Source organism: Alligator mississippiensis, chromosome 4, assembly GCF_030867095.1.
Source record: "Alligator mississippiensis isolate rAllMis1 chromosome 4, rAllMis1, whole genome shotgun sequence".
In the NCBI taxonomy this organism is placed as follows: Eukaryota; Metazoa; Chordata; order Crocodylia; family Alligatoridae; genus Alligator; species Alligator mississippiensis.
The window spans coordinates 87,568,464-87,582,027 of NC_081827.1; the positions used below are offsets into that span (position 1 = coordinate 87,568,464).

At 40.0% G+C, this 13,564-nt stretch overlaps 1 protein-coding gene across 2 annotated transcripts in view; it reads right to left on the reverse strand.

Annotated features, from left to right (window-relative positions):
- Positions 1-13,564, reverse strand: part of EEA1 (early endosome antigen 1) — a 124,899-nt gene that overhangs the window by 54,602 nt on the left and 56,733 nt on the right. For both annotated transcript variants that reach the window (XM_059726173.1, XM_059726174.1), the window contains 2 exons: positions 12,396-12,512; positions 4,304-4,642 (listed from right to left, as the gene is read on the reverse strand). In XM_059726173.1, the coding sequence (XP_059582156.1) occupies positions 4,304-4,642; positions 12,396-12,512 (456 nt within the window). The remainder of the gene's footprint in view (positions 1-4,303; positions 4,643-12,395; positions 12,513-13,564) is intronic.

Below are 13,564 nucleotides of genomic sequence, written 5' to 3' on the forward strand. Positions count from 1 at the left end.
CCAGAAAAATCAACAAAAAATTATTAAAGAAACAGAAAACATGACATACAAGAAAAATGCTGGAAGGATTGGAATTAATTAGACTAAAGAGGAGACCAGACTGAAAGCAGATTTTATAACAGTCTTTCAATACAAAAAAGTTTGTTTACAAAGAGGATGATAATCAACAGGACAGTGGTAAAGCACTTAAATGCCAAGAGCTGAGATTTAGATTAGAAATTAGAAAGAACTATGGAGGCTGTTAAGCACTAAAGAGACTAGACGAGTTGCAGGGTATCTGTGAGAAGCTTTTAAAGACAAGTTAAACATATTTTTACCCGATATGATCCCACCTAAGGCAGGGAGTGGACTAGATGCCCTCTTGAGGTCATGTCCAACTCTATAGTCCAGGGTGGACAAAATAAATTATTTTTTTAATTTAAAAAATTGGATTTTTTATTTAAATCATATTTTTTGTTTTAATCATATTTTTAAGATGCTTTTAAAAAAGTAAACCTATATAAAGATAGTTTTAATTTAAGATATGTTAAAGCTCAAAGATATCATCATGGAATAGGGATTATAACTTCTAATTATATACTATTTGAGACAATATATTCATGTAACCTTTTTAGAAAAGTTTTATAGGCCATGGACTATATTACGAGTCCAATCTTATGGGGTTCCAGTGGCTCCTCTATAGATTAGTAAAAATGAAAGAAAACCACTTTACCCAATGGGACTCAGTACTTAGTATAGAAGATCCCAGTAAGCATCTTTGTGTTACTGAGTTTCAGGTCTCAATCTGTGGATTTGTCTCTCCAGAGACAACATCCTTGTTAACAGCAGTATATGAAGATGAGAGACAACAGACCTGATTACCTACTCATAAGTCCTACTGTCTCTCTGCAAGTTTGTGTATCGAGTCAAGCCCTTACAGCTCTCTCTAAAAGTGCAAAATTTCAAGTGAAATGAGTAGAGGATTGCTGATGGTGGAGTCAATCTGGGCAAGGAGGAGGAGTCTGGATATAAATGCAAGGAGGGAGGGGCAGTAGAAACGGAAGAGAAACATTTTGAGCAGAATATTCTAGATGTCTTGAGGGATACATTTCTGATTATGGCCTTACAAAAATCTAGAACTCAGTATTTTAAGTTTCTCATGCTGACCCGGCTGAAATAATCTATTTAATTTTTGTTAAAAACACATTTCACATTTATAACTAAAACAATTAAAAATTCAGAAATGCATACACTTGTTTTATTAAAATTATTATATGTTTGTTGCTGAAGAAAAATATCCAAAATACATAAGCTTGTTGTTTCAGTTAAATAAAGCAATTTAAATGTCCGTTGTTTATGGAGACAGTTGTTGTTGCCCTCCTAATACAGCATGGCAAAAATATCCCCCAAATAGCCATGATTTGTCTAGTGAATTGGAGATAGTTCACCTTCCAATGACTTCACAAGTATCTGCTTCAATTAGCTTTGGTAAATAAAATAACCAAATCATAATTCAGTTTTCTGATGTAGCTGCAAAATTAAACTGAAAAAATATTAAAATAAATCACTGCTTTAAAATGTATAGTGTGTACGTTCTAAAAACAAAAACCACTTCTATCTCTGAGTTGTGAATAATATGTATTAAGGTTATAGCAAACGATAAGAATGCACTTTTTGAAGAAAACAATGATTCAATCCAGGCTTCCTCTGCCCAGCGATTTGAATTGTGATTTAAATCAAACCTACCCTTCGGTAGAGTCTAATAAACTTTACCATTAAGTAACGTCTCAATATTCAAATCAGAACTTTTTTTGTAGCTACATCCTATTACAACTTCCTCTCCTCCACTGAGCAGTCAGAAGTAATCTTGCTTGTTGCTTTTTATTTACTGCTTTCAAAAATTTTAGACAGCTGAGTGATAGTTGTTCACTTGCATCGGTCAAGAAAACCCAATGAACCAGAACTGATTTTCATTTGCCAGTATACTATTTGATCAAGGAAAACAATGGGACAAAATGATGAGGGAGGAAAACACCAAGGAGTGCAACACGGGGTTAGCTTGTGCTATGCTAAGGAAGAGGAAACTGGCAGACAGGCCTCAAGATCCCTTGTTATTTATTCATGGGTGGGGGTAAGATGAACATGGGAATCCTTAGGCAAGATACAAAAGAATACAGCTACTTTAAGTCAATAAGAATGCAAATATACTCCAAAAAATGGGAAACTACAAAAGACCCATTTGCAGCAGCTTTTACAGATTAAATTAATTAGCTGGATGAGCACTCTTTCATACAAGAAGAAATACTAAATTATTCTAAAGATTATGCTAAGCAGATAGCAGTAATATTTTAAAAAATATAAAGCTATCAGTAGAAATTCACCCCAATAAGTCTCTATGGCTAGGGACAGACTTTACACATAAATTGGTTTAAGTTATCAGAAACTGGTTTAAACCTGTAACGGAACAGAAGTTCAGTGCACATAAACCAGTTTCAAAATGGCTGAAACTGGTTTAAGATAAACCTGGTTGAATATAGTAGTATCAGACTTAACTGATTTGGGTCAAACCGATTTATGCAATGTCTGTCCCCAGACTCCTTCCTGGTTTAAGTTAAACTAGAGTCCCCCAACATCCCAGATTCTTTGTAGCCCTGAGCTGGACTGGGCTAGGCTGTTCTCTCTGCTCCAAAGAACAGGCTGGTCCTGCCCCTGTCCTCTCTAGCCAGAGCTCAAAGAGAGACTGCTGGCATAGCAGGGTCTGCCTGGCTTCCCTCACTGCTCAAGCAGAGATCCCCCCCTCCCTCCCACAGTATGGACTCCAACCACAGATGCTAGGCATGTGGTATGCTAGCTAATGATGAGGTATCCATGTGTGTGTCTCCAATTTCACTGGAACAAGACAAAGGCAGACAGGACAGTGTCCACTTAGGGCTTTTTGGAGCTAATCAACAGGTCAGCCGGTAATTTCCCTCATTGGTAAAAGCTGTTTAAGAAGAGCTTGAACTAATGAGAAAGGCTTTTGTTTTGCTGATAGGCTAATAAACAAAACACTGTTGTTTTATCAGCCCCCCCTGCGGGTTTGCAGCCCTGTCAGGTTTGCAGAGTTGCAAGGGAGAGTGAGACTGAAAAGTTCAGTACCATAAACAGATGTATGCACGGCATACCCCACCTTTGCCTCAACTCTCCCGCCGCTTGAGCAGCCAGTAGGGGACAGCCTGAGACAGTGCAGGCTGGGTGGGGGTTTAAACCCCTCCCTAATCAGAACTTCCTGCCAGGGCCTGGCCACACCCCCCAGCTCAGCAGTGTGGAAGGGAAGGGAGGGCTGATCTAGCGCCCCCCCTGGCTTCTAGCCTAAGCCACCGCAGGCATGTGCCTGAATTTCTGGAATGAAAAGGGAACATCTATCTACCTATATATCAGTTCAATCTAGGCAGGTTAGACTAACCTGCAAAGATTGAATCAATTCAGGCTCAGGCTTTTTGAATGTCTGTCCCTAGCCTATGGGCATTTATACATGTACAGCAAGGCTGCTCCGACACACTAATTACAGCGCATCAGAGCAGACTTGATTAATCAAGACTGCTAGAGAGTGGTAATAACTGCACTCCAGCATCACATGCATCTGCATCCCCGCATTGAAAAATGGCAGTGGGGGCATTTAAACTGAAACTCGTTCAACAAGCTTCATTTTAAGCACCCTCACCGTCATTTTTCAGCACAGGGACACTGATACAGATGACTCAGAGGGCTTTAGAGTGCCTGCCCCGCGCCACTCCTGGAGCGCATGTATAAATGCCTAATAGCTCTACACCAATGTACCCTAGCTGAGCATATGGCTTTACTCAGATCTGAGTAACATTCTACACATTATTTCTTCATTACAGAAATATAGAACCAGCATGATTACAACTATACAAATACATATGGAAAAGTGTAGGACAAGCAGGTGCCCAACTGGTGGCCTGGCCCCCACAGGATTAGCATGAGGCCCATGAGCTTCTGGTATGGCCACTGCAGGAGGAGGGGGAAAAAGGGGGAGAGCCAGGCTTGTTCCCATGACATGCATGGCTGAGGCAGAGATGGTGGAGGGGTGGGGGGACTGCCTACACTCTGTGTGCAGAATGGAGGTGGGTGGGGCACACACTAAAGTTGCCCTGCCTGGTAGGAGAGTTCAGGGAGTGCTGCCTACATGGTAAGTGACCCTCACTCTGCAGCCTGCACCTTACACAGCCCCCAGGACTACAACCCATGTGGCATGTGGGCCCCAGCTGCCTGGATTTTGGACAGCCCTGGTAGGATAAAACAAAATCAAAAGGGAACTCACTTGACTGAGCTCACTTTGGAGTTGTAGACTATGTTGTTCTTTTTCTTCCCTCTGTTGCTGCAGCTGTTTAAACTCTGCTTTGAGATGCTGGTACTTAGTCTCTATTTCTGACAGTTCTTCCTTAAGTTTCTGGCTTGCTTCTCCCTTCTCACCCAGTTCTGTCTGTAACCGCTGCAATGAAGCTTCAGATGCAGACAACCTTGCTTGAAGCTGCTGGCAGTCCAGGTCCTTTTGATGTAGGCTTGCCTGTATATTCTTTTTACTCATGGATACTTCACTGTGCCTTTCTTCTAATTCAGTGTAATCCAGTTCTTTCTTTAGAAGCTTTTCTGTCAGACTCTAAAAGTAGTTAAATTTCAATTGAATTACAATTCTGCTTAAATCAGATCAACTGTTATCACTCAGATATTCTCCCCTTATGAACGTTAATCCAGACTAGTAAACAATTCACTCATGATATAAATGCCTCTAAAGCTGGGCGAAGGAGGAATGAAACAGAAATTAAAATATGGAATTTGACCTGTTTCACTAATTTCTTTGCAGAGTCTATGCAGTAAACCATTTCAATGCTAAATCATGTTATTCAAAGCCTATATAATACATATTATAGAGTTACATTCTGGGTTGAAGATAACCTTCTCCTGAGCTCTCCTCTTCACATTAAGGTAGCAGACTCAATGCTACTTCAGCATTTTGGAAGCTGTTTAATTGACACATATTGAAAAATTGCTTTGAGGTATAAAACAATCACCTGTACATTCAAAGTACTTGAGCCTTACATACAGTTCACTGCATATTTACATTTGATTTGTGGTTCTAAATTTTTTGTGTAAGCCATCAAGGCTCCACATTTTGAAACAAGTTTCCTTATTTTGTTCCGCCACTACATTTCAAGCAAAAGGCCCATTCTCCTGTTCCCGTTATCCAGATTAGGAACCTCTCAAAAAGAGACTGCCAAAATAACTATAACTTGTGGTGTTAATAATGGTAATTAGAATGAGAAACTCATGTCATGACTCAAAACATTGGCTCTGTATTACAAGATGAAAGTTGGTATTGTAGCAAGTCAGTGCAAGGGCTAAGTATGGCTTTGTTGACTTCAGTGGTTACAGTTTTGGCATTGTACTGTAACTACAGGAATACCTCCTCCACATCCTTAAAGGTGTGCATCTCTCAAATCAACAAAGCCAGACTTCTATTCTCACTGAGGCAAGAGGGCCTTGCAACTAATCTGAATGGAAAAAGCGAAACAAGAAATCATCTGCAAACTGGACTGTGTTAAGTATAGTTTAAACAGGATCTACGGATTTGTATCCCATTAGCTTTTGTGATCTCTTTCTTCCTATGGGTTCTCTGCTTGCCTACCTCTCCCAAAACTTCTCCCTCCCTTCCCGCCGTTTTGTATTCAAGTCACGCTCTCCATTCTATATACTGCTCTGTGACGACCTTTTCACAGCACTTGAAGTGAACCCCAGCTTGCGAAAGCTTAGGCTAGGTCTAAGATGCAAATCTAGGCTGCCTTCTACTTGTCCCTACAGGTAAGGGCTGATCTACACCTCAACAGAAGAGATCATTCTCCTGAAGAAAGTTCACTCTCTTTCAGAAACCAATGTAGTACCTAGGATTACTTGTCTTGTCCTTAAGTATCTAATGGTACTTTCTTGGTATCACAGCTGTCTTCATAGATGTTCAGGTCAAATATCAACTTGGAGAACTCGTGCTATCTACCTAAAATTCCAATACAGCTGAAAATTAATAAATCATTTTTTTCACTTAACTTCCTAATGTAGCACTACTGCATGAACTGAGTGCATCCATGTTGTACCTGCAATTTAAATGGACAGTGTGTTCTTCAGAAGCCTTTTTTTTTTTAGTCTCTCTCTCTCTCTCTCTCTCTCCCCCCCCCCCCCCCGAGTTAACCAACTGGCAAAAATGCCAGAGGTATGCTGGGTATTTTTAAGCATACTTCCTTCACAGTATTAAGGGACCAATTGTACTTTGATTTTGCTCTGGATCAGTTTAAGAGAAAACAATAGCATGCAAGTATAACAAGGTATTATGTTTAATAAAGCAAAGTTTAACAGCTTTATTACGAAAGCTAATTTGCAACATAGCTTAAGACTTTATGAACTGAAGATGTGTCAAATCCACTGCAATAGTTCATATTAAAAAATCATAAATTATAATGGAAACACTGACAATGCTAACGCTATACTCTACAGTTTACACCAAGGCCAAAAATGGGTGCTCCAGGCTAAAGCTAATATATCAATTATAAAATTGCAGTAACTTTTTCCACAACATTTCTAAGAAAAAAACCCAAGAAAGTTTCTGTTCATAACATTATAACTTCCCATATAACAACGCAATAGTAAACCAAGTGCACACAACATATGTGGAAGGTTAGAGATGGCATCCTGACCCCAGTAAAATCAACAGCAAAACTCCCACTTGGGTCATAATTTCAACCATGCAAATCACAACATTTTAATTTTAAAAAAATATTTTAAAAATGCCCTCTGACCAACATTATTATCAAAAATATTTAAGCAGAGAAAGTACTACCAGAAAATTAAATCACCTTCATTTTCTCATTTTTTATATAATTATATTAACATTTTAGCAGCTTCATACCTGGATTAAAAGCTATTTTGCCAGCAATTAGTGGAGAGTTGTTTCAAGGATGTAATGAAACCCTGAAAACTGATACACCTTAAAGGTGAATGACACAAAAAGGAAACAAATGGTAATTTAATCTTGAAACAATACTGGGAAAGGCCCACAAAGTTGCAGGCACTTCCTTACCAGACTGTTTCCTAAACCACTAAGAGCGAAGGGAAAGTATGCCTGTTGTTAAAGAAGAATGCTGCAATTTGTAGTGTTGAACGAACAGCAACAGTGAGCAGCTATTCAGAACTGAATGTGTAGATCTACACAATATGCGACTTCCTTTTCTTTCTTCCAAGGTTCACTGAGTAGTGAAATAGTTAAGAATGACTACTAGAATCTGAAGTATTATTCCTGGTGTCCAAGTTGCCCAGTGAAATGAAAGGAGCCTTTCATCCCTTACAGTCCTTTCAGGAACTCTACAAACATGAGCACAAATTGCAGCACCAGTTGCACTTGAGTAGGGCTTTCAAGATTTTCTTCACAACCACAACAGCTGGAGACCATTTTTAACATTAGCTCAGACTCTGGAGAACAGCTAAAAGGCTTCTCCACACATGCTGGGTAGTTTTTAAAACTTCTAAATTAGACTTCATTTACAGTAGCGCAAATAATTGCTGCTTCATGAAATCAGGGAGTCAAAATATAACATTTCGGGAACCTCTCCATAACCTTTTAACAAATTGTTCCCTCCCTGTGATACACTTCACACTAACTTAAATGAGTGCATTTGCACTTGTATAAACAGGGTGTTATGAGAGAAACTGCTCTGTGCAACATCTTATCACAGCATTATTAACTTGTTATAATGCATGTTTCTTTTAAAAGGTCTCTTCTTTCTCTATTGAAATGGAAACATGATAAGTCAGCACTCCTTAACAGCTGACCAGGCTGATCAAGGATACATGTGATTTATCTTCCATACCCCCAAGGCACTGTATACATGTTGAGGAGCCCTTATCCCACAGAGAAGGCTGGAACTAAGGATAGGATACTTGACTACTGCACTGAAAACACCAAGGCTATGTACAGACAGTCAAAAAGCCTGAGGCTGAATTGATTCAGTCTTTTGCAGGTTAGTCTAAGCTGCACAGACTGAACAATAAGCAAATGAACACACATTTAGTTTTGATTCAGGAAATGCAGCCACATGCCTGCAGTGGTTCAAACCAGAAAGACTCTAGAGCATGCCTGCCAGCTACTGCCAAAGGACAGAGAGCCCTCCAAGACTTCCCCTCCACCCTCACCCCATCCACCCACTGGAGCAGAGCCGGAGTGGCCATGCCCCAGCCCATGCTCTGCCTCGGTGTGGGGGAAGCTAGTGGCACTGAATTTATAAAAGCTTAAACAAGAATAGTTCTTTTCTCTGACAAACAATAAATTGAAAAACCAGGGTTTCCTGGGACGGGGGGGACCATGACAGTGAGCCAGCCAGTGAGCATGTACCAGTCCCAAGAGTCCTCTTTTGAAGCTGAATTGAAGCAAAGTTTTGGACAGAATATTTCCCTGGATCCTTGGATTGAGATGCTTCAAAGCTGACTTAGAGTTACCTTTCCTCTATCATTTCCTCAAGTATGCACCAGCTTGGTACAAGTGAGAACTCCCTCCATAAAGTGGAGTGGAGAAGAAATCAGAAATTGAGAAGGGTTTTTTCATTTCATAGTCATCGACCTTTGGTACTTTAAGTGGTAGGGAATAACACAAATTGTGACAAGTACTCTAGATCAGTCTGAACATAATCTGTATGCTTGATTTAACATTTCTAATTTTGGGAAGAGGTACAATTGTGAACTCTCATGGTCTCTTATACGTCTCCAATTCTGAGCCAGTAAGAAATCATTCTATTAAAAGGAAAGTGTAATTTGAATAATTTTAAATTGCATCTTATTATATTTCTTGGCAAATGCTACTTCAACATTAAATTACATTAAATTGGTAGTGTGATCTCAGTCTCTTTCCTTCCTCCATGAAGTTACTTTATTTCGTAGGTTTCTATTAGGCCTGTGCAAAGCAGCAAGTAGTCAATTTGGCTTCGGATTCAAACAATTCAGAGGGACAGTGATTTGATTCACTGATTCAAATCACTGTACTGATCTGATTCATCCAATTCGGATTCAGAGATTTGGCCACCGAATCTCTTCTGAATCAAACAGGCGGCGGCAGCAGTGTTGGCAGTGAGCAGGGCCCCACCCCCTGCCTGCTCCCCCAGCTCATGGCTGCCCCGCCCATCCCCAATGTCCCAGCACTTTAAAAAAAAGCTCCGCACTCACCAGATGCAGCAGCAGCAATCAGGACCCCTGGAAACTCATGCCAGAGCCCCCCCTCACAGCATAGCGCAGCACAGGGCAGGGCAGTGGGAATTGCCCCCCTCTCCCACAGCTGGCAGCTGTCTCATTGCACAGGTGCAGCGTGGCTTGGCAGGGCACCACGCGCTGTCTCGGAGCTGCGGCAGCTCCAGCAGTCACCTGGAGCCCTGCAGCACTCAGCCTGAGCAGCCCCAGACAGGACACAAAGCCCCACAGAGCCCTGCCAAGCCGTGCTGCACCCATGTGACGCAACAGCTGCCGCGTGGGTGCCAGGCAGGGGGAGGGGAAGGCCAATCCCCACTGCCCTGCGCTGCATGGGGAGGCTCTGTCATGGGCTCCCAGGGGCCACAATCACTGCTGTTGCAGCCAGTGAGTGTGGGGCGTTTTCTTTAATTTGATTGAGACCTTTTAATGGGCCTCCCGATTCGATTCAGAGATTCAGCCCCCCAAATCAGGCTGATTCTCCTCTGAACCAAATCAGCTACCGAAGCTTCACACAGCCCTAGATCCTATATAACTAATACTACTATTCCTATACATGGATTATAAGTATACTACTTTGCCAGCAACACTATGTGTAAAGGATCATCCTTTTATGACAATGTTGCATCATAAATTAATTCCATTTTTGGTCTCATTTTTTTTCTCCATCTCTCTCACACAGACATGATGGGAGTATGAAAGCCGAAAGAAAAGTATCTGATAACACAAATCAATAGGCACAGCTCAGCATTCAAGTATGGGAGAGTTGGGTATGCACTTTATTTAGTATTCTATGTATCAACCCTATAAAAGAAAAATTGCACATACAGAGAGTAGTTGATTCTTCCCTTGGAAGATTTGCTAGAAATAATTTGACCTGAACAGCTTTCATGTTAGTTTGTCCCAGTTCTGTTTTGGCACATAAAACAAACAAGACACGATAAGAGATTTTGGCCACATGTTTTGAGAAATCCAGAATTGGGGTGGGGAAAAAAAAAAAACGTAAGGGGCAAAAATACCTAACATTAAAAATGTGATTTCAGGAAGAAAAAAAAAGTGTATTAAATATAATAATGTATAGGCACATTTCAAGTAATTTGTGATTAGGACTGTGATCAAAAAAATAAACTGCTTCACCTCCGAAAAGTTATTTCCCTCACATAGGATGCAGCTTATGAAAATCTGTAAGTCCTTTTTAAAAACAGAAATGTTTAATGACATATTGAAATGTTACTTACACTGCACAAACTAAAAATTCATGATTATATTGATACATTTATAATTGGTGCTTATATATCAAGGCATAAGACTATGAATAAAATAAAGTATGATAGCATACCCAGTGTTTTTGTGTGGCATACAAGGTTTAATCAGCAGGGAGCTCAAGATGGGCACGTTACTCACAAGTGAAGATGCCACAAGCAATTTACATAACTCTGATACAACCCTGAGGGAAAAAAATTGCCATATCATATCAAGATTTGCAAATGCCACTTCCAGGTTACAAAGAAACTGGGGGTTTTTTTAAGTTTTATTTAGACTTTTGCATTTTAAACTCCCACCTGAAAATCTAATGACTTAGTTACTCTGAGGACAACTATACAGAGAAACCTCAGAGGAAGCCACCAAACATGCAGAAAATGATCTTAAATATTTTTTTTCTTTTGATAAATTTAATTGGACATCTCTACACCTTCCAAAGAATAAAATTCTGATACCAATTGACAAGCCATTTTTCTAGGTTATAATATTCCTATTTTTGGTCTGCAGGGTCATGAAATTTAAATATATTACATCCTGAAACCATTGCTTGTAATTAGGGATATGAAATTCCATATTTGAAGGCAAGAAATTAATCTGGCAGGTTGACTAACAACAGGATCACTATTTAAGTCTATTCAGAGATACAGAAAGTTGCAAATAAACCCAAATGAGATTAAAATAAAGCCATAATATGGATTTATTACAGGACGTGACCATTTAGATCGACCTAACTAGAGATGTAAACATGCCCACACCTGGTCAAACTAAGTCAGATCGGGTGGCCATTTTTGTTGCAATCTAACCTCCCTGACATCTGTATGTACCCTAAGGCTGAAAGGAACCAGCAGCTGAGCTCTAGCTATCCCAATCCACAATTCTGATATCAAACAACTATTAATTTAGGTTCTTAATTTTACGTTTTCCTAGATCCTTACCCCCAGTCAAGTATACACGATTAATAAAAAAGGTTCAGTTTTGATGTTGTCCTGACCACAGAAAAAGGGACAACAGGTTGGTTTACTACACTGGGAGTCTCCTTGCTGTTCTAAGAAGAAAGCAGGCTGGATGTGTCCTGAGCAGCACAAACCCCTCACACAATGCTGTAACCGAGCAGATGCAAGCTATAACAGATCTTGCATTGTTGTACTTGTCTCAGTGGGTACCTGCATACTGCAAGAACATGCTCTCCCTCCAGCTCTGATGACCCTAATACTACCATATTAGCTTTATGTATGCTGAAAGTGCTGTGACATACAACTACAAAACATGCAGATAGTGTTATATATAATTACAACATGAATTATTGTGTACATATATTTTATTACATCTACAAGAGGGGAAATAGCCAAAAATATAGCAACATTCTATCTTTTAATCTTATTTTACTATTTTTCCATGTGCAATTCATGATTTTTAAAAGCTCTTTAAAACACTAGATCCTGCAGCAGGGGCAAGGGAAGAGGGCTGTTTTTATGAGCATAATAAACATTTTCTAGCTGTCACAGTTATGAAGAAAACCCTGATAATGACTCAATTATAGTCTATAAACCAGAAAGGAAATAAAAATGACTCCATAATGTAGTTAATTGCAGTTTTTACGCTGGATTCATATTTTGGGGCATGATTAATGACTTCTCAATACTTTGACAGGCAATACAGTATAAATATATTATGTCGTATTAATACAAGCTGAAAGTATTAGCACAAATGAACTTATACTGTACTTGTAATAGACCTAAGGAAAGCTTAGGTTTTAAATTTAAAAGAAAAAACCTTCGGACATGCAGTGGATTATTAGTACTCCCTTCACTGTAACAAGTTGTTCCATTTCTGCATACACGTAAAATATACAGATACAGGAATAAAATTCTCACCTGTTTTTTCTGTTCTAGTTCATTAACCGAGCTTTGTAGTTTTTGTAGTTCCTGCACGTACACAGCAACCTCCTGAGGACCTTTGGCAAGCTCAGCTGTCAACTGATTTATGGTGGCCTAAACCGAAAACAAAAAACAAGTTAACAAACAGAGACAGGATGTCTGAGGGCAAAATATAAACCAAACTGCAAAAAAAGTTAGTCTCTCTTAAAAATAAGTTAAAGGGTAAGCTTTGGCCCTGATCACCAAGCATCCATAGATGGAGATCTAACCAAGACCCCTTCATGTTTTCATCCCTCCAGAAAATGATGTTTACCAAATCCAGTGCAAAAGGCAAAGAGCCTGATATTGGACAGATTCCAAAGAATCTGTATAGAGACCTCAACATTTTTTGCAGCTCTGGCTTTGGGTTGGAGTCCGTCAGGCTCTACTGGAGCAGCAACAGTCCTGCAATAGTAAGGTACCACGCTAAGGTACTACAGGGTACTTCAGATGACTGGATTCCATCACCAGCTTGCCCACAGGCTTCCTACATAGTATCATAGGAAATCGGGGCTGGATGGGGCCTAAAAAGGTCATCTAGTCAAGCCTCCTGTTCAAGATAAGATCATTCCCAACTAAACCATCTTAGCTAAGTGCCTGTCCAACCTGCACCTGAAAACTTCCAAGGACAGAGATTCCACAATTTCTCTGGGTAGCCTGTTCCAATGCTTGACCACCCTCATAATCAGAAAGTTCCTCATCTCCAACTTAAAACTTCCCCTGCTGCAGCTTGAGGCCATTGTGTCTAATCCAGTCCCCTATGGCCACAGAGAACAGCCCATCTCCAGCCTCTCTGTAATAACCCTTCAGGTATTTGAAGACTGTTATCAAATCCCCCTCTGCTTCCCCTCAGTGTTCTCTTCTCCAGGCTAAATAACCCTAGCTCTTTCAGCCTTTCCTCTTCAGTATAGCCTTCTAGGCACTTAAGCATTTTTGTTGTTCAGAACTGGAGTCTTTCCAGATAATTCAAATCCTTCTTGAAGTGTGGGATGCAAAACTGAAAACACTACTCCAGCAGAGGTCTCACCAATGCCTGACCTTTAGAAAGTTACTCCACCTATTTGGTGCATCAGTTTTCCATTTGTAAAATAAGAACAAATTTTCTCTAACCTTACAGAAGTGCCATG